This window comes from Leguminivora glycinivorella, chromosome 2 (genome assembly GCF_023078275.1).
Source record: "Leguminivora glycinivorella isolate SPB_JAAS2020 chromosome 2, LegGlyc_1.1, whole genome shotgun sequence".
Classification (NCBI taxonomy): Eukaryota; Metazoa; Arthropoda; class Insecta; order Lepidoptera; family Tortricidae; genus Leguminivora; species Leguminivora glycinivorella.
In genome coordinates this window covers 5,860,191-5,880,283 of record NC_062972.1, presented here as the reverse complement: position 1 = coordinate 5,880,283, position 20,093 = coordinate 5,860,191, and the positions used below count along the sequence as shown (strand labels likewise).

General features: G+C 40.7%; 1 protein-coding gene across 10 annotated transcripts in view; it reads left to right on the top strand.

Annotated features, from left to right (window-relative positions):
• The window catches only part of LOC125234689 (tyrosine-protein kinase Fer), an 80,455-nt gene extending 65,110 nt beyond the window's left edge, over positions 1-15,345 (top strand). For 4 of the 10 annotated variants that reach the window (XM_048141049.1, XM_048141040.1, XM_048141074.1 and 1 more), the window contains 11 exons: positions 104-241; positions 586-834; positions 3,216-3,317; positions 4,346-4,454; positions 5,866-6,048; positions 7,872-8,069; positions 9,174-9,350; positions 9,690-9,903; positions 12,878-13,153; positions 13,902-14,024; positions 14,424-15,345. In XM_048141049.1, the coding sequence (XP_047997006.1) occupies positions 104-241; positions 586-834; positions 3,216-3,317; positions 4,346-4,454; positions 5,866-6,048; positions 7,872-8,069; positions 9,174-9,350; positions 9,690-9,903; positions 12,878-13,153; positions 13,902-14,024; positions 14,424-14,560 (1,906 nt within the window). In that variant the 3' untranslated portion in view covers positions 14,561-15,345. The other 6 variants (XM_048141066.1, XM_048141057.1, XM_048141091.1 and 3 more) reach the window with 6 other exon arrangements.
• Positions 15,346-20,093: the final 4,748 nt, after the last annotated feature.

The window sequence follows — 20,093 nt, the reverse complement described above, 5'->3', positions numbered from 1 at the left end:
TTGTACACAGCTCTCCATTCTGCACTATTTCCCTGGCAACGTTCTCCCAGTGGGTTGGTGGCCCTAATGTTACCTCGACTATATCCTACAATATTGTCAACAGGAAGAATATCCTTCTGGAGGTGGTGCAGCGGTCGGACTTCAGCACGGACAAGTTCCGAGAGATCCAAAGCAAGGTGGACTCCACCGTGCAGAATCTCAAGCCTCACGAGGAGTACAAGGAGTTCATAGAGAAGTACAAGTCAGTACGTAGGGAGGGTCGACTACCTATCTATACCTAACTATAACTAATAACTACTCGTATTAAAATTGTGTTGATTAGGTAGGTACATAACATATGTAACAAACAAATTACATATTTAATTGAGTTGGTTAAATTTAATTAATATTTCAATTTGTTTTTTCGAACGTATTGTCTTTTAAATTATGAACAGGAAAAAATTTACTGTTTAGGTATTTTGTGATCCTATTTACTGAAAAAGTAAAATAATTAAGGATTTCAACATTGTTAATAATAATCTTTTGTTTTTACAATCAACAAATTCTAATACAATCAACATTAAAGCAATAAAATTATTGTTTCAGATCACCCCCCTCAACGCCCGTGTCGTTCACGTTCGACGAGAGCCTCGTGGAGGACACGAGCGGCAAGCTGCAGCCCAATCAGCTGACCGTGGACAACCTTACTGTGGAGTGGCTCAAGGAGAAACTTACGGAGCTCGAGGGCGCGCTGCAAGACAATAGGGAAAAACAGGCGCAATTGGTCCCGGAGACGAATGGCGTCTGCAAGAACAACAACACCAGCCTCATCAACGGCGTCAACGGGATCGATAGGTATGACTGTGTGTGAGCTGTAGACAAGCTGACGGTGGAGAGACTCAAGGAAAAACTTACGGAGCTCTAGGGGCTGCTGCATGGCAACAGGGAGAAGCAGGCGCAATTGGTCCCGGAGACGAATGGCGTCTGCAAGAATAACAACACCAGCCTCACCAACGGCGTCAACGGGATCGATAGGTATGACTGTGTGTGAGCTGTAGACAAGCTGACGGTGGAGAGACTCAAGGAAAAACTTACGGAGCTCTAGGGGCTGCTGCAGGGCAACAGGGAGAAGCAGGCGCAATTGGTCCCGGAGACTAATAACTATAGCTGGGCACCGTTAATCAAATAGTTAACTTCGTTAATCGTTAAAGCGATAATTTGGACAAATTTAACGTAAGTTAAAATTAATCGTTAATTAACGGATTAACGATTAATTTTAACTTACGTTAAATTTGTCGTGAAAAAAATGAACTTTTCTTTAAATATTTAGTTGCATCAGTATCCACTATAACGTATTATATTTCTGTAAAAGGCCGAAGTACAGCTAGCCTATTGAACTCTAGGCTGCACGTGGAAGGCAGTGATCGCCTGAGCTACTGCCAAGAGCTGTGTCAGGAGAGATGCTGGCGGTGACGGGACTGTTGTGGCACTTTGGGCGGTAGAGGCTAGAGAAGCGAATGTGGTCGTAAATAGGGCTCGAATTTGCTGTCATCAAAGTTAGTAAAAGCAAATCCACGTGAAGAATACATTTTTAGGTAATATTTCGGACTTTTAGCAATCGACATCGGTAAAACCTAGGATTTACCGGCAAATCATAGGAGTTGCCGTACTTCGGGCTTTTATAGTAGCGTTCAGAACGTGTTTTTCGCAGCGCAGATGGCGCCTGTGCCCTACTAGATTAACGATTAACGGACTCGGAGAAATTTAACGGAAGTTAACGAGTCCGTTAACATTTTTTCAAGTTAACTTAAAAGTTAATCCGTTAATCGAAATGTTAACTTCGTTAATTAACGAGTTAATGCCCAGGCCCCGTAAAACGAGCGATACGCCGCTGGCTCTGTCGCGCCAATACGCAAGCGCGATAGAGATAGATATCTAATAAGCGTATTCGCTAAGCTAAATAACGTATGCAAGAACAACAACACCAGCTTCACCAACGGCGTCAATGGGATCGACAGGTAGGTACGACTAGTGTGTAAACTGTAGACAACCCGAAGGTGGAAAGGCTGATAGGAAAACTAACGGAGCTCGAGGGAACGCTGCAATGCAAAAGGGAAAAGCGCCTGTCGTCAATGTTATATCCAGGTAGGTACGACTATTGTGTAAAGATTGTAAACTGTAGACAACCTGGAGGTGGAGAGGCTGATGGGCAAACTAACGGAACTCAGGGGGCACGGCAAGACAACCGCGAGAAACAGGCCCAGCTGGTGCCAAAAATCAATGATGTCTGTTTCTGTAAGAATCAGAAACAAAACATAAAAAATGAACTGAGTACTCTTTTTAGTGTAAGTAGTTGTTTACTATATTTGGCTGCTGGTTGATCGTTTTTTTTTTTGTTTTACCTTATTAAAATTAATTATAATTTAAACGAATGCTACGAATGCACAAAATTTACATGTATTCAATTTGAACTATTTCCTGACACTCATTCGGCGGTATTATGACTTTAATCTCATTTAATATATAAAAATGATCAGCAGAATTGTTATACCTATTACTTGCTATTACATTGTTTCGTTTGCTGATGATACTTATCTTTATGTATTTAGCTTACATGGCATGTGCATTGTGTTGAAATGTTTTTCAGTGCGCAGTGCTGGCTTATTATGATCGTATTATATACCTATTTATTTCACAAACAAGCCTATGCGACATAGAAATCCGATATTCATACGTTTAACTACACACTGGAATGGGGTAAACGTAACATAGGTACATGTTTGTTTAGGTTTCGCGATAACGGTGTGGTAAAGTACTAATGCGCAGAGTACAGATTTTAAGAAAAAGCAGGAGACTAATTTTAAGCTTCGAGTATTTTAAATTTAATCACCATAAGCATAAAATGTGAATGTGGACGAGAAAACGTCCCACTTTGTCGATTGTTATAAAGCCGCTTTGTCAGTTTATTCATATAAAGATATTATTTTTTTTTATATCGTGTGTGCATGGAATTTAGAGATACTCATCTAACATATCCAAAATCAGGACGCCGGGATATCCCGAAGGGACATCCCGGGGGATCATATAAAGATACAAGTCAATCTCGCCTTAACCGACAAAGTGGGACGTTTTACTAAAGACACTCACAAATGTGTTTTAGGTGAACATGTAGATATACTTGAACAACATCATACCTAAGTTTGTAAAATAGTTGTTGATCGTGAGCATTGTTGCAGGCATTCGCCCCCGCCGACCCCGGCGGCGGCGTCCGAGCCGGTGAAGCTGCTGGAGCTGCGGATGGCGGAACGCAAGTGCGCCAAGCAGGCTGAGATGATCAGGTCGGTACCACTCAGTATGCCACGTATGAGTCCAAATTGTATCGTAAAACGTAGGATATTGTCCAAATCTAACCATACATCAGTAAATGCAAGTAATTTGTAGTGACATCTAGCGTCACCCACGCGTCAACTAGTGTGAATTATCAGTCAGTAGGTACTGCTACTTAATTGTCAATAGATGTCAAACAGTCTGCTTAACATTTTTTAGCTAATATTCCAATAGTCAGTACTCTGTTTTCAATTCCTTCTGCTTGTAATATAAGTTGAAAACTGTTTTAATATTACATTATTGGCAGACGTAGACGCGATACTGTTGGCACCTAATGTCGAGTAGTGGTACTGATAATTTACGCTATTTGACGCGTGATTGACGCTCTCTTTACTTACTTATTCCTCTATGCCTAACTAATCCTTTATTTGCTTAGGAGTGATAATGGCCCTGAGACAAAAAAGTTTGGAGACCCCCATTTTAATTTATGATTAGGTTAGGTTATACCTACGACAATAATATCGTGCTTATTCAGAAGAAACACTAGATTCATTTATACCTACATTTATGTAGGTCCTACTCCTACATAATATATACTCATAACTTTAAATAAAATATAAGGCAATTACTACAAAACACAACAAAAACGTCCTTTTCAAACAACGAGCAACCGGCCGCCCGTATCTCTAGCGAGGACCGTTTGACTTCCAACAACGAGTAATATAAATTTAAAAGTGGAAAATGTCTGCCTTGGGTGAGACTTGAACTCGTTTAAGAAGTTTAACACTCTTACGGTAGATGTCGCTACGGGTCCCATTGACCTTAGTAGTGGAAAATTTCGCTGGCTTGGTTGAAGTCTTGGTGGCTCAGTTGGCAGAGCGCTGGAGTATCGATCCAGATGCTGTGAGTTCAAGTCTCACCCAAGGCAGACATTTTCCACTTTTAAATTTATTCTAAGCCTAGTGGCATCGATTGCAGACGTTTCTGCTAATCAGAAGTTAAAAACGAGTAATATAGTTCCTCGTGCGCGTCCCTGCAGGTCGGCGCTGGCGGAGCTGGGCTGCGAGGAGGCGCCGAGCGGCTGCCCCGACCTGTCGGCCGAGACCGTCGGCGTCGACAGCCTCGACGGCAGCTCGCCCGACCACCAGGTCAGTCACTCAATACTCGCTCACCGCGCCCGCTCATCTAGCTTATGGCTCAGCCACGACATTGGTCTAAGCGCGACAGCGGTGAGCAGCGGCCATACATTGGAGCGAGACACAGCGATGGGACTTTTCATTCGCACGTATGGCTGCCGCTACCCGCTGCCGCGCTTAGACCAATGTCGTGGCTGGGCCGTTAGCGTCGGTATATATTACTTCAACTACAACTTCTTTTCATATGACCAGCAGCCTGTGCGTTTTCACATTATCCGATCCGATATCGGATGTCGGAAGGATTTCAAAGGCAAAAATCAAAGATGGCGGCTTCAATGTATGGGATATCGGTCCTACATCCGATATCGGATCGGATAATGTGAAAACGCACTAAGGGCCAGCCGATAGACTGATATTTTTAAAATACTTTATAAGATAAGACGGTTATTTAGGACACTCATACTTATGTTAGTTCAGTTAGTTAATGAAGTATATTATCATTCTATGGTATTGTATCTTTCGTAACATGTAAACAGGTATCTTGTTGTGTTTTACTCTAATGCCATAAGGTAAAATTCTAAATTAAATGTAAATTGTTTATGAACCTGTTTTACCTACATTTGAATGAGATGATGTTTGCGTTGTCGAACTACATAGCTTCTGGATCTTATGATTCATGGTTTAATTCGTGAAACCTACGCGATGTTAATTCAGGCTGCAGAATAACATTCGTAATGCCGTAAATCGGAAACTACGCATAGCGTAGGATGTTTTGTTTAACCGAGATAAGTGAGTTATGAGTTTTTTTAGTTATCACAAGTGAAAATACACAAACAAACACATGATTAAGATAAATAATATCTGGCAGCAAATAAGATAACGAATAATAAATTAGCCTTCTAGATTTCCGGCAAAATACCTAGTAACATTCCATTAGGAAAAATAAACACATTGTAGTAGGCATATCTAGGTACTTATTCATACCAAAGATATATATAACTTCCGTATAGACGGATAAAGTCTAAGAAAAAAACGTAGCTCAAAGCCATAGAGAAAGAGGTACGGCGGCCTAGATGGCGTTACACCTTTGGGGAACGCTCGGCTAGATGGCGCTAATATTAATATTTGTCATTTTGACACATATCAAGCTAACAATATGGGCCAAATTGTCAAAACAGGTTCAAAAGTTTTAAGCCTGTGTCGAGAGATGGCAGTCTATGCACTGTGATTTCACATTTTACTTTGACAGTAACTCTCTATAATACTCGATCCTCTTTGTTCATACTGAAAAGTCATGCCTTTTTAGTTTTTGCAAATATTAGTTATTGAACTACAAATAAAAGTGTAACTTATAGCAAACCATCGGCAATCAATATAAAGGAGCCGCCGCCTAATGTGGGCATTAAAAGGTAATTGAATTCAGGAGCGTTCCTCGATCGGGTCGAAAACGTCGACCGAGGCGCTGCGCCTGCGCCTGCACTCCATAATCCCGCCGCGACCCTTCTTCCGCCTGCTCGCGCGCCCCTTCCGCCGCAAGTCCGTGCCCTCCAGCCCCGCGCTGCCGCCCAGGACCCTCCGCAGCTGCAGCGAGGGGCCCGCCGACTCGGTAACCGACACCCGCCGCCCCCAGCGGCTCGGCGTCCTAAAGAGACGGTTGACCAGACGCATGGACGTTTATGTGCATTGTCGTGTACACAAAAGCATCTTCGAGAAGAGAAGACGGCGAAAACGTAGTTGTCCTAACGGTGTGGTGAGTGCGCGAGCCTAACACTGAACATCACTGACGCGGGCGGCTTTTCCCCCGGGTGCCGGGACGACGCGGTGGTCGCCTTCGATCCGTCGCAACTGTACAAAAACAAGTCACGCGCTCACGCACGCCGATCGATGGTCGAAGGTTCCCGCGGCGTTGTCCGCGGCGCCTGCGGGCGAAGCCACCAGGCGAGGCATGGGCTTTCGCAGGATGCATGAGGCTTATTTTTACACGCGTCAAAATGTTTACGACAACTTATAAACACACGAGTTCGTCAGCGACGTTCTAACTATAGACGCGCCGTGTGCGAGCGTGCGAACTTCGCTCGGGATAGCTTTCGAGTGAAATTAAAATAGCACCGCTGCGCTCCAAAACTCAGTTTCAAAATCAAGGTAAAGCGAACTTGCGACGTTCTTCGAACGTTTCCCTGTTTACGCGATGTCTAAACGCGCTTCAGTCGGTGATTTTACGTCAACCGCATCCTGTTTTCTCGGTGGCTGTCGGGTGATTATGTGCAGATAATAAAAAATGATAACATAATTATCTATCGTCGTGATGGATGATCAGTTTTCGATGTATATAACTCGTTCGGAGTTGCCGCCTCCGGTGGTGGTGCCGCGGCGTAAAAAGCGTCTAAAAAAACTGCAGGAATTACAACATTTACAAGAGTTGCAACAGCTTCACGACTTGCGGCAGTTGCAGGAGTTACAGCAGCTACAAGAATTACAACTTGAAGAAGAATTCGTATGTCCAATTTCTGCATCGTTGTTGTTGGAATGTTGTGTTTGCATGTAATTTGACGTTAACCGTTCGGTTTTTGTTTTCGATTACACCTAACGTGTGCTGTTTCGTTGTGAGAACTAATCGAATGTCTCAACTCTGCGGTTTTAATTGTTAGGGAATGAATAACGCAACACTTGACCCAATTTACGTATTATTAGAAGAATCGTCCCATCGACCCACTTTAATTCCTTAGTGGTGAGTCATATGGGTAAATCAAGGATAGACTTAGTTTTTAGGTCATAATCTCATTTTTATATTAGCAAAAGGGTCAAGTACACTAACCCCTTTTTATTGAACTTCACGTGAGATGTGAGAAAGAGGGTGTCGTTAGGTTTATTTAGGGAGATGAACTCGGTTCACTGGCGTGCTGACTGATAGGTATATTACCTATGCCTGTTGAATTGCATTATTTGACGATATACTGTCGCTTTAGGGACCGTCCACACTTGAGACGCATGTCCGCCGACGCGGAACGGACGTCAGCGCCACGCCGCCTGAATGTAATTTAACAAACGTCTCCTCAGTACATTTTGTATAGGAAGGACGCGCAAGGGACGTCGCTTGGCGCGCCCGCCCCAGGCGACGCGTCGCTTGGCGCGCGCCGCGCCGCCTGGGGGCGCGTCTCACGTCTTTCCTATACAAAATGTACTGAGGAGACGTTTTTTAAATTACATTCAGGCGGCGTGGCGCTGACGTCCGTTCCGTGTAGGCGGATATGCGTCTCTTGAGTGTGGACGGTCCCTAAGAAGCATGCGCCTAGCACTCCGCTTCACTATCTGTAATTAGGTAGATGCTGGTGTTCAAATGAGGCCCAAGATTTTCTGACCCTAATAATCGCTAAAGACGCTTGAATAATATTAAAGAGCGGTTGTGCTGACGTGCAGTGGGGTTGGCAGGTGGGGCTGGAGGCGGAGCGGTCGCTGGTGGAGCAGGAGTGGTTCCACGGCGTGCTGCCGCGCGAGGAGGTGGTGCGGCTGCTGCGCGCCGACGGCGACTACCTCGTGCGCGAGACCACGCGCAACCACGCGCGCCAGCTCGTGCTCTCCGTCTGCTGGGGGCAGCACAAGCACTTCATCGTGCAGACCACGCCCGAGGTATCTTATCAAAATATACTCTTATTGAAGAGATCCGGCCTAATCACCCGTGGTAGACGGTGCTGTCTATGAACACTGCCCACCTGGAAACCACGCAGAGAAAAACTTTTTACAACTAGTCTTTAACTACAAACTTACCTACCGACGTCAACAAGCAGACTAATACCACTTTAGTTTGTCGGGAGAATCTCATTGTAGATTTCATAATTTATCTTTGTGTCATCTCTTGAAATAACAGCGCCAGTCTTAAAAAAAAGAGAGGGTAAGAGGATGAGATAAATACAAATATCTCATACTGTACCTACCCTTTTTGATGATTGAATTCTGTTACCTACAAATATTCAAATTTCCTCGTAGGTGCAGTGACGGACTTTAATTGTTGATCCACTTCTAGCTCGTTTTATACTGGAACGTCGTAGCTAGGGCATGCTCCCGGTATTTCCCGGGAAATCCCGGTAATTTTATGGTGGCGAAAGAACCGGGACTAAAAATTAGGAACCGCCGGTGCTCCCGGTTCTTTTCAAAATATCCGATTTATTTATTTTTTTAATTGCATCTGCATTTGTATTAATGTGCAATGGCATTTTTAATATTTAAAGTTTAAAGTTGAATCTGACAAGATAAACATGATAATTATTGCAAATATTGCAATTTGCAACATTGCTTGCAAACCATGGTACTATGTATTGTACTTCCTTATATGTACCTATAACGTAAACAAACCACAGTAAGGTTAAATTACTGGTAAAATTAACCACAATTTGTTAATTATTTCCAATCCAATGTGCTAATTCTCTCAAAGCACACACAGACAGACGAAGAGAATCGCGCCATAAGGGTTATTTTTGAATCTTTTTGGTATGGAACCCTAAAAATACTAAGAACCGGGAAAGAACCGGTACTCCCGGTTCCAGTCCCACTTAGAACCGAGAAATGAAATTCTGGAACCGGTCCGGTTCTGCATGCCCTAGTCGTAGCTTATCCATGCGTAACTATGAGATGTCCAGTATAAAATGAGGTAGAAGTTGATCAACAATTAAAGTCCGTGACCGTACCTACCTACACCGTAACGGTAACAATAAGTTGCATTTGTGCGTGTTCCAGGGCCACTACCGGTTCGAGGGCGCGGCGTTCCCGTCGGTGGCGGAGCTGATCGCGTGGCAGCGCACCAGCGGCGTGCCTGTCACCGCGCGCTCCGGGGCCTTGCTGCGCCGCGCCGTGCCCAGGGAGACGTGGGAACTAAATAACGATGACGTACAGCTACTCGACAAGATCGGAAGGGTGAGACATTACTGTTGAAGTCCACTGTAGCAGCTTGCATGTAACAGTGCGCTCCGGCGCCTGGCTAGGCCGCGCCGTGCCCAGGGAGACGTGGAAGCTCAACAACGACGACGTTCAGCTATTTGACAAAATTGGTCGGGTGAGGCATTATTGTTGGAGTCCATTGTAGCAGCGTTCCTTTAACAGCGCGCGCCTGCCGAGATATTATAGATAAATATAAATGATTTTGTATTTGCGGCAATCATTGTTGTAGATTTACCTTAAAATCTTAAGCATATTTGGAATTTGGACGCTTTGATACGAAGAAATAGCTATGGGAATATTTACTTAATGTTACAGGGCAACTTTGGCGACGTATACAAGGCGCGGCTAAAGACGACAGGGCAGGAGGTAGCGGTGAAGACGTGTCGGGTGGCGCTACCCGAGGAACAGAAGCGGACCTTCCTGCAGGAAGGAAGGATCCTCAAGCAGTACCAGCACCCCAACATCGTGCGGCTCATCGGCATCGCCGTGCAGAAGCAGCCCATCATGATAGTCATGGAGCTGGTTTCAGGTAAGTGGCTCCAAGGAGCAGATACCGACTGTCCTGCAAGTAGGCAAATTAATCAAATATCAAATATTTATTTCGCTTTAAAATGTGGTACAGTCAAGTGTACCACACCATACATATATGGGTGCGTACAACTTATCAAAAATATGTCCCATGGCACTTTATGTCGGCGGAATAAGGTCTCGGTAAATATTTTTGAGCGGATAAAATCGATACGTATTTTTGCACTTGACTGTACAGGAGATGTTCACATATATTGTAGTCACACACATTCCACAAGAAACTGGCATGCAAAATTATTATAGAACCTAAATAAGAAAAAGCATGCAATGGTACTCTAAGTACTTAAATCTAAAATAACTCTTAAATTCTTTATGGTCAGTCATATTTAACGTATTTACTAAAAAGTGTCCAAATTACAATTATATTGCTACTAAAATAACACCACTACAATACACATTCAGCTAATTAATAAATATATCATAGAATGTCAAGTTTGATGTCTATAATAATCAAAATATTCTTCCACCGAGTAAAAACATTGTTGAATAAGCCAGTTCTTAAGTTTGCGCTTAAATATACTAATAGGTAAATCTTTAATGTCATCATGAAGGCCATTAAAAATGTCAATGGATTTACAATATGCATTATTGCTGTACAATTGTGTCATCCGCCCAGGATCGGCAAGCCGATTTGGGTACCTTGTAGGAAAGTTACTTATGTCTTTAAAAGTTTTGAAGAGTTCTGGATGAGTCTTGACAAATAAACAAACTTCATATATATAGATACATGGCACAGTCAGCAAATTCAGTTCTTTAAATAGCGGTCTACAAGATGCTAAAAAGTCTACGTTACAGATCGCTCTTACACACTGCTTTTGCGCTAAAAGTGCGCGTTTGACATGGCTTGAATTACCCCAGAGGATAATGCCATATCTGAGTAGTGAATAAGCAAACATACCCATAATGTAAACATGTGATCTGTGAAAGATACAGTCAGTTGCTTCTTTTTGCCGTTTCTGTTAATAAATTGGACATACGTGGTTTTTAAAAGATTAACTTGAAGGTTATTTCTATGCAACCAATTTACTACATCAGCGATTGATTTATTTATGTCACTATTATATGTTTTGTCATCACTACATGGTATGACGACAGATAGATCATCCGCAAAGAGTACACACTCAAAATTTATCGCATTTGGCAGATCGTTGATGAACAGCAAAAAAAGGAGTGGACCCAATATACTCCCCTGCGGTACACCGACCTTATTTACTCTCGTGGAAGACCTAAAAACCTCAATCGTGTCAGCTGTGTTAATTTGAGATATTTCCACAAATTGAGTCCTACAGCGCAAATAATCTCGAAGCCATTCATTAACAACACCTCTGATACCGTAGAGTTCGCATTTAGCCAGAAGTGAATCATGACACACAAAATCGAACGCGCGAGTCATGTCAAAGAAAATTGTCACTACTGGTAAGCTCTGGTTCATGTAACCTAGAATCTTGTTTGTCAGCGTAAAGGCAGCTAGTGACGTCGATTTGCCTTTTTGGAAACCAAATTGTTCAGATTTTAATATATTAAACTTATTGAGAAATGACAATAGGCGTTCGTGAAAAGCCTTCTCAAAAACTTTAGAGAAAATTGGAACTAGCGAAATGGGGCGATAGTTTTCAACGCACTCTTTGCTACCTTTTTTGTGGAGTGGTTTAACAAGAGAGAGCTTTAAAGGCTCCGGGAAAACTCCGCTAACAAATCAAGCAGGAAGTACTTCCTACAATTTTCTGGCTGGCAGTTATTGTGGCATTTGTGGCCCGTTGCTGGTAATGCCGGCCGTGTCCAGTACGTCGTTGATATTTTCTGCCATATTGTTATGTAGGTAATTTTATGGAAGCTGGCATGAATGGAATGACCGAATTTATAATTAAGTAAGGGTCGGTTGTACCAAACCGTCTGTCACCGGTAAAGCGTTCGTTAAATTTTATTGTATGGGAAGTTTCCATAGACGTCTGCTGAGCGACGATGATATGTCTGTCAAATGTGGTTGATGCAACTAGCCCTTCATGACACATTATCGGTATAAATTCAAGATTGTTAAGAGCCATCATTGAATTCTTGTGTTACACACATATTACCTGTTGTATTTTACTAACTGTGGTGTAATTAATTAATACGACCAGTTATTCGGTAAGCAACGCGTTTATTTCTAGGAAGTAGAAAAGACAGAATATGACAGACGACAAAACATCATGACGCGTGTTGCCAGCTATGAATATACAGGGTGTCCCAAGACTATGGGACATGAACGGAAAGTACCTTAAATATCGTAGATAGGGTATTTTGCTACAAGAAGACTTTATTTTATTTTTAAAACTAAGTAAAACTCCATTCATAGATTTTTAAATAATTACATGGTTAAACCGGGAATCAAACCCGCTACACGAGAAAAAAAAAAACATCCTGTAATTTTGTCATACCGATCGATAGGCTTCATCATAAAGATTATCTTTCTCTAAATAACATAGTGTCGGAGATAAAAGGAAGACCATGAATTTTAACATTTTACATGGCAGACTCCTTAGCCTTAAAATTTGTCCATACATTAAAAAAAAAAAAATTTTTTTTTGAATGCAGTTTTACCAAGTTTTAAAAATAAAATAAAGTCTTCTTTCAGCAATATATCCTATCTGTGATATTTTAGGTACTTTCCCTTCATGTCCCATGGTCTTGGGACACCCTGTATACAACATTACCTAATGTACCTATTCGTTTTAATCGTGTTAGATCTTATCAACTGATCCACGCCAGTTCGCCATAAATACATTATATACACTTATATGTATAATTTCGACATCTGAGATATTTCAAGCGTCAAGATTGCGTAGGTTTAGTGCGTCACGCAACGTCGGTATCTTTCCACACAATGGCTGTAATTTATAAATAGACACAGGAGAGAATGTAAGGTGACGTTCCAGGCGGCTCGCTGCTGACGTTCCTGCGTGCGCGCGCGGCGTCGCTGACGGCGCGCGCGCTGCTGGGCATGTGCCGCGACGCGGCGGCCGGCATGCGCTACCTGGAGTCCAAGAACTGCATCCACCGCGACCTCGCCGCGCGCAACTGCCTCGTGGCCGACGACCACGCCGTCAAGATCTCCGACTTCGGCATGTCGCGCGAGGAGGAGGAGTACATCGTCTCCGGCGGCATGAAGCAGATACCCATCAAGTGGACCGCGCCCGAGGCGCTCAATTATGGTTAGTGACTCCGCTCATCCGACTACGATTGTGACCGTTCCCGAATGTCTAATTCTTTACTAGGCGGTTCCGCAGAGAGCGAGACGATGCGCTAGCGCGCCAAATGTCAAACGTATACGTGCCTCCACAGAGAGCTCGCTCGATTAAAATTACGTGCGCCCCCTCGGCAGAATGGGCCTGACTATTTAAATAACTCTTACTTACTAGCAAAAAGGATCAAGTATTATAGAGAGTTACTGTCAAAATAAAATATGTAATCACAGAGCATAGACTGCCATCTCTCGACACAAGCTTAAAACTTTTAAACCTCAGTTTTGACAATTTGGCCCATATTTTTAGCTTGTTATGTGTTAAAATGTCAAATATTAATATTAGCGGCATCTAGTTGAGCGACCCCCAAAGGTGTAACGCCATCTAGGCCACCGTACCTTCTTCTATATAGTTCTGAGGTACGTTTTTTTCTTAGACTGTAGCTGTCTATACGGAGTTACATATCGTCACTACTTTAAAAAAAAACTTGTATCTTCGTCTGTCAATGAAAAGAAAATTGTAGTAAGTATGTATGGAATGCATATAGACTTACTGCGTTTTAACTTTGAGGAACGACGTGAGATACGAGATTTTTTAAAAGTAGTGACGATATGTCTTTGCTACTAGTCAAATACGTGTCACTCCCTATCTAGCGTCATCGTACAGTCTTACGACTGATATGTAAACTGTATTAAGTAGAAGCCTTGTATGTTTGCAGGAAAGTACACGTCCCTGTGCGACGTGTGGAGCTACGGCGTGCTGATGTGGGAGATCTTCTCCAAGGGCGAGACGCCCTACGCCGGCATGACCAACTCGCGCGCCCGGGAGAAGATCGACTCGGGTACGATACCGCCCTTTACTACCGCCGCGATGTAAAACATACATTGTCCAGCTTATTTCGCTGAAATCGCATAAAGAAAACAATTTTTTGTATTGTATAAGTGAAAAGTTCTAAGCGGTTGAAGTAGATAGTTTTTATTGTCACAACTTTGCTTTATGTTGTCCGACGCTCAATTATAAAATTAAAATGGAGTGATAACATCATCTTTAGTATCATCACCAAACTAATTGGGTGAATTTTTAATCGTCTTTATTTATGATGATAAAACCACTAACTAATAGGTACCTACTTTGGCAACCTTTTGTCACCATTTTATATAGGTTTTTCACCGTGGAAACAGGGTCTCTTTGTGTGCGAGACCTTGGTTAGGTAGTAAAGTGTTGTTTGACGATGTTGCAGGGTACCGCATGCCGGCGCCGGAGGGCTGCGGCGAGGACGTGTACGCGCTCATGCTGCGCTGCTGGGAGTACGAGCCCGACAAGCGCCCGCACTTCCACCAGCTCTACACCGCCATCGACGCTATCTACAACAGATAGTGCGACACTCTGCCCGCTGTACTGTGCTGTGCTGTATATCCGACGAGCGAGATATTGTGCGCCGTCTGTGCTGTGCAATGTGCATATAACATTTAGGTACACCGCTGCTGTTATACACTACCGCAGCAGATCGCTGCAGTAGAAGAAGAGCCCGAGCGATATCTCACCGTTCTAATGGTTTTGCTGTTTTTGCGGGAGGGGCACATCAAATGTAAGACTATTGAGTTGGGACGTACAATTAGCAGTTCATACAATAGGTACCGATGAGCAACATTTTTAGCAAAAGGGAAACAGTGCAACTGCGTAGTCCCTTCAGTGCTACTTGAAGGGACCGTGTGACTCCTCGTCACGGGGATAATATAAGTAGCCTACGGCATGAACTATCAATAAAATTGTTTTAAAATCGATACAAAATAAATGACAACGAGCAAGCTATTTCCGTCAGTAGTAAGGTGCGCAAGATTGTCATGCCACTGAAGAATAATTGAATAGCTCCTTTTTCTCTGACAAAGTTTGTTTGCCTGAGTAGATGTGGTCCGAAGGTTGCACTACTATGAAATGGTAGAGATAGGTAGATGACAAACGACCACTTTTCGCAAACATACATGCACTTTACATACATGTAAGCATACATGACTTTAGAATTAATAGACCTTTCGTAAACTCATTGCGACAAACGTAACAGACAAATTATTTGTGAGTCCACCTACCATTATTGGAATTGTTATAAAATAGTAATACTTACATGAATCTGTATTCTCGCCAACATTAGATATTTACTTTAGATCAATACACCGGTCAAATCTTACATGAAAATCGGCTAAAAAAACAAAGTGTGATGTAAAGCTGGATTTTTGGTATGTTATTTGGAGTCCTTGGGGGAATGTAAGACTATATTTTCTATGCGTTTTTGGTCAAAAGTTGCTTTGTAATGTTGAAAGCGCATTAAATTTCAAACAGTTTGACATCTTTTTTATCAATGTCCGTCAAACAGTTTTCGAGATATGAAGCGTCAAAAAAGGTTAATTTTTGACGAATTTATAAAATGTAGCATTTTGCCAATATTTTTAGACAAATATCTGCAAAATACTTCATGATATGATATATATTGCAATATAACATTGTATAAAAATTATTTTGCTTTAGTTTTAGTGCAAATAAAGGTCAGTAAGACGAATAGTTACTTTGGTAAACAAAAAAAAAATCTATAAATAGAGAAGCCAAGAGTCTGGTAGATTGGTTAAGGTAAAAGTTTTAGGTTGAAAGTGCTATCTATTCGATCTTACTTTCTTTGACATCCGTTTATCTGAAAAAATTGTCTAAGCTAACTTTGCATCGATTTGACTATTACTAATGAAGAAATAAAATACAGTAAAATTTTGAAGTTTAGTAAATTAGAAAAATAAAACAGAATTAGTTACATTTTACTTTTTCCTTTTTGAGGGTCCTGGTTCTGCATCTTGATGGCATAACTCCTGTAGTGATAGAAAGTCCACTTGAGTTGTATTTGACCACCAATTGCTGTGGAATAAACTACGGGAAGGGAAAGCGCCCACGCCAATTATTAAGATACTGGAGAAGTGGTACCTATTCCCAGCAGAAGAACGTAGTAAGATGGAAGTCAACTCTGTCCACAGCCAGCGGGCTAAACTGTGGCGTGAGACAAGGAGGCAGTATGTCTCCGGCTCTCTTTAGCGTGTACATGGATGGGCTGTCGCAGGTTTTGACCAGTACCGAGGTTGGCTGCTCCATCAATGGGCAAATGATAAATCACATCGCATATGCAGACGATATGGTCCTACTAGCACCATCTGTGGGAGCTATGCGTGAGTTACTTGCAGAATGCGAGAGATACGCCAGCCAGCATAACGTGAGATACAATCCGGACAAGTCTGAATTTATGCTCATGGAGGCAGCACATATGCCCACACATGTACCACCTCTTTTGCTTGATGGAGTTCAATTGCGGAGAGTACACGAAGTCAAATATCTTGGCCACATCTTGTTGTCCAGTTTAAAAGACCACGAGGACATAGAAAGGCAGAGGCGAGCCACCGCAGTAAGGGCAAACATGTTGGCTAGAAGATTCGCCAAATGTAGTGACAGCGTAAAAAGACAGCTGTTCCTCAGTTTTTGTACAAGCGTGTATACTGTCGAGTTATGGTCCGACTACACCTGCGCGGCGGTGAGAGACCTGCGCGTGCAATACAACACATACTATGTACTGATATTTCGTTAAACGGAGAATACTATTATGATTCGGACACGTCCACGACAACGCTCGTGAGATTGCATCGATGTTATTGACCCTCAGTGGTATGCTTTAAAAACCAGTCCGTACAAGAACAATTTCGGAACAATCTGATTCAATTAATGAGGGTTTTCTACTCGTAAATATTTTTTTCCGCCAAGCGGCGATCCTAAGCTCTTTCTGACCGTAAACTTAACTTACTAAATAAATGTTGATTTGATATACGCAAATATGTGTCTGAGTAATACTTGAACAGCCCCCAAATAATAATAATAATTCGTTCTCCGCTACGCCTCCTGTAAATATATGTAAACTATCCCATTTGGCCATTACCATCCACCGATTATTTCTGATCCAGTTATACTAGACTTATGATATAATCCTATTTTTTTAAATAACTGGCACTCTTTTGGTCTTAAATGAAAGCTAGTGAAATTTTCTACATTTTTATTTTACAATTTATGTAATATCCTGAGTTGTTTTGCTGATATCTGTCTCAAAATATTAGCAAAACGAATATTTTCATAGAAAGGGGAAAAATGCTCTTTTTTGACGCTTCATATCTCAATAAATATTTGACGGACATTGATAAGAAAGATGTCAAACTGTTTGAAATTTAATGCGCTTTCAACATTACAAAGCAACTTTTGACCAAAAATGCATAGTTTTTTAATAAAACGGCAATAACCAAAAAAGTCTGATTTTTTTACTTTTTTTTTTAAATTACGAAGTTAGCACACCATTTTTTTGCTTGCAAAATATAGTCCTACATTCCCCCAAGGATCCCAAATAACATACCAAAAATGCAGCTTTACATCACACTTTGTTTTTTTATTTCTCTTTTTGACCAGTGTACAATTTGTCTTCTATTTTTAAAACGGAAATAGTTACAGGAAAAATATTTAAATTTTAACAGTATGAAGGATTTTAGAGAACTTTAAAATATAATTGTGAAAACATACATGTTGTTGTGGGTGTGTAAAAATGAAATGTAACGTTGTTTTGTTTGAATAGAGTAAGTAGTAGGAATAATTGTGAGTGTACAGTTAGGGTACTTGTTGCTTAGTATTGTTGGAACGACGCGGAGTGATGATCTCTTTCGAATGGTACTTTCTAGCAAGTAGGAACCGGACAGTAGTCAGAAAATGTCTCCATATAGTGACTCAAGATTTTCTATCAAATAGCTATATGTGTATAAGATAGACATACATACGTGTTTGATGGAATAAATATTGTGTAGTTCATATTATTTTTGTATGAATATTATGTAATGAGATTTGTATTTTTATTATGATATTGCTGTGTAGTTTCAGTAACATACTTCTCTGTGCTTCCATTATGTGCCTTGTTTATCTTGGTGTTATAAAACATGCTTGTTAAATGGTTTATGTCAGTTTAAATGTTAAGAAATGAACTCGGGAGTTCGGTATGTAATGTGATAACTCGTATAGTGCTTCCGTGAAATACTTTTTTTATATACATATATATTTAATTCTTGTCTAGTATCTTGTGCATGAATATATGAGTTTTGAATTTAACGTTTATGAAACACAAAGTGAGATGAATATTGATGTAAGTGCTATAGTATATACCGTTTAATATTTTAATGATAATAAATTGACTGTACATATTTTTTTCATAATAAAAGTGCCAGATAATATTGGAAATGTTAGTTTTTTTTTTCCCAAGAACGTAAAAACGTAAAAATACCTCAAGTACCTACCTATAAAATGAAAATGAAAAAAAATGAAATATTTTTCAAGTAGGCATATTACAATGCGCATATGAACGTCAAATAAAGCTACGCCGGCTCTAACCCTACGCCTCAGCCTCGAGAAGATTTCAGTCCCCCCTCAGTTGGGAGGGGGGTATCTACTATAGGACCGGCAAGAAACTCGGCGGGCAACTTCTTTTCAAAACATTACATCTTATAATTAACATGCATTAAGAGGGCTTTCGTGTTAAAAATAGTGAAATCGCAACCGAGCGCTTAATCATACCGTGTGTGGTATCAAATTAATGGGCTTTGCGAGTAGTTTACAAATATATATCACATTACAGGACTTTTTCTACTTGGTCTAACAAAATATGAGAAAATGTCCAAAAGTGGTAATAATTGTACCGGTGAAGGCTCATTTTCAAAAAATTGGCAAAAATCAATAATAGAAATTTATAATCACTAAGGCATAAGAGCAATTTAAGTAAACGTTGCAGATTAATTTAGTACAAAACTTACTTCGATGTGATGTAAAATTTCACAGAAATTGTCACTTAATTTTAGGTAATTTTTGAAAAAAATTGAATTCGCCTTAGGCTCGTTTACTCTTTTTCAAAACCTTAAAATAAAAATCTAGTCTGAAAAGATTGTAGTACAGGATATACGAATTATAAAATTATCCGCTTTAATATTCAAAATTGTCCAAATTTTACAAATGAGATCGACTGATTAAGCTCTATACGTGCGTTTTTCTAAACGTGCATTAGAGAAAAATTCATAATTAGTTTAGTGAGTTAGTTTTTAAAAAATCCAGTCTTATAAAAATCAAGATAATAAGATGCTCTAACTGGAACTTGAATTAAATAAATCGATTGGATAACGGAAATTGTAGTATTTCACCGACTAAAACTATCAATTTTACATTCTTTTGACGTTTTTTTTTAAAGCAGCCTTAAATAACAAGATACAATTTAACATGCAAAAGTATTCATCAAAGAATATGAACAGACTAGGTACTCTATGGAAATTAATTTCAATAAATTATATTATTGCTTAATAATACGTCGTTCTTCTTCAGAGAAAACATATCAAATTGTCACAGAAGAAAAAGATAATATGAATCTCAATGTCATTAAATATGTAATTTACCTACACAACATAAAATATTTGATGTGCTTTCTTATCTGAACTGTGTCCTCTATACATAATACAATTATTTTAATTGCTATTCGTTTTTTGTAGTTTCTGGTTCGGGCCATGCATGTTTGTCTGTCAAATAGAAATCCGATTATCATCGAATCACTATCACCTTGAAAAACTTTGAATATGCTGAGGGTGAGGAAGTAAGGATTAGTGGTCATGAACTTACTGTAAGATCAAGTTTGAGAAAATTAAGCTTTTGAACGCCACGCATATAGTGTGCGGCGCGTCATTGTAAACCATTTCGGAATGCACGAAGATTGATACCAATTTGTGCAGCGACAATTTATGTCTGGTGGCGTACTTTACGCTAGAGCAGGCTGACGTTATACAGAGGAAATAAACGAGAATGAAAGAAGCATGTA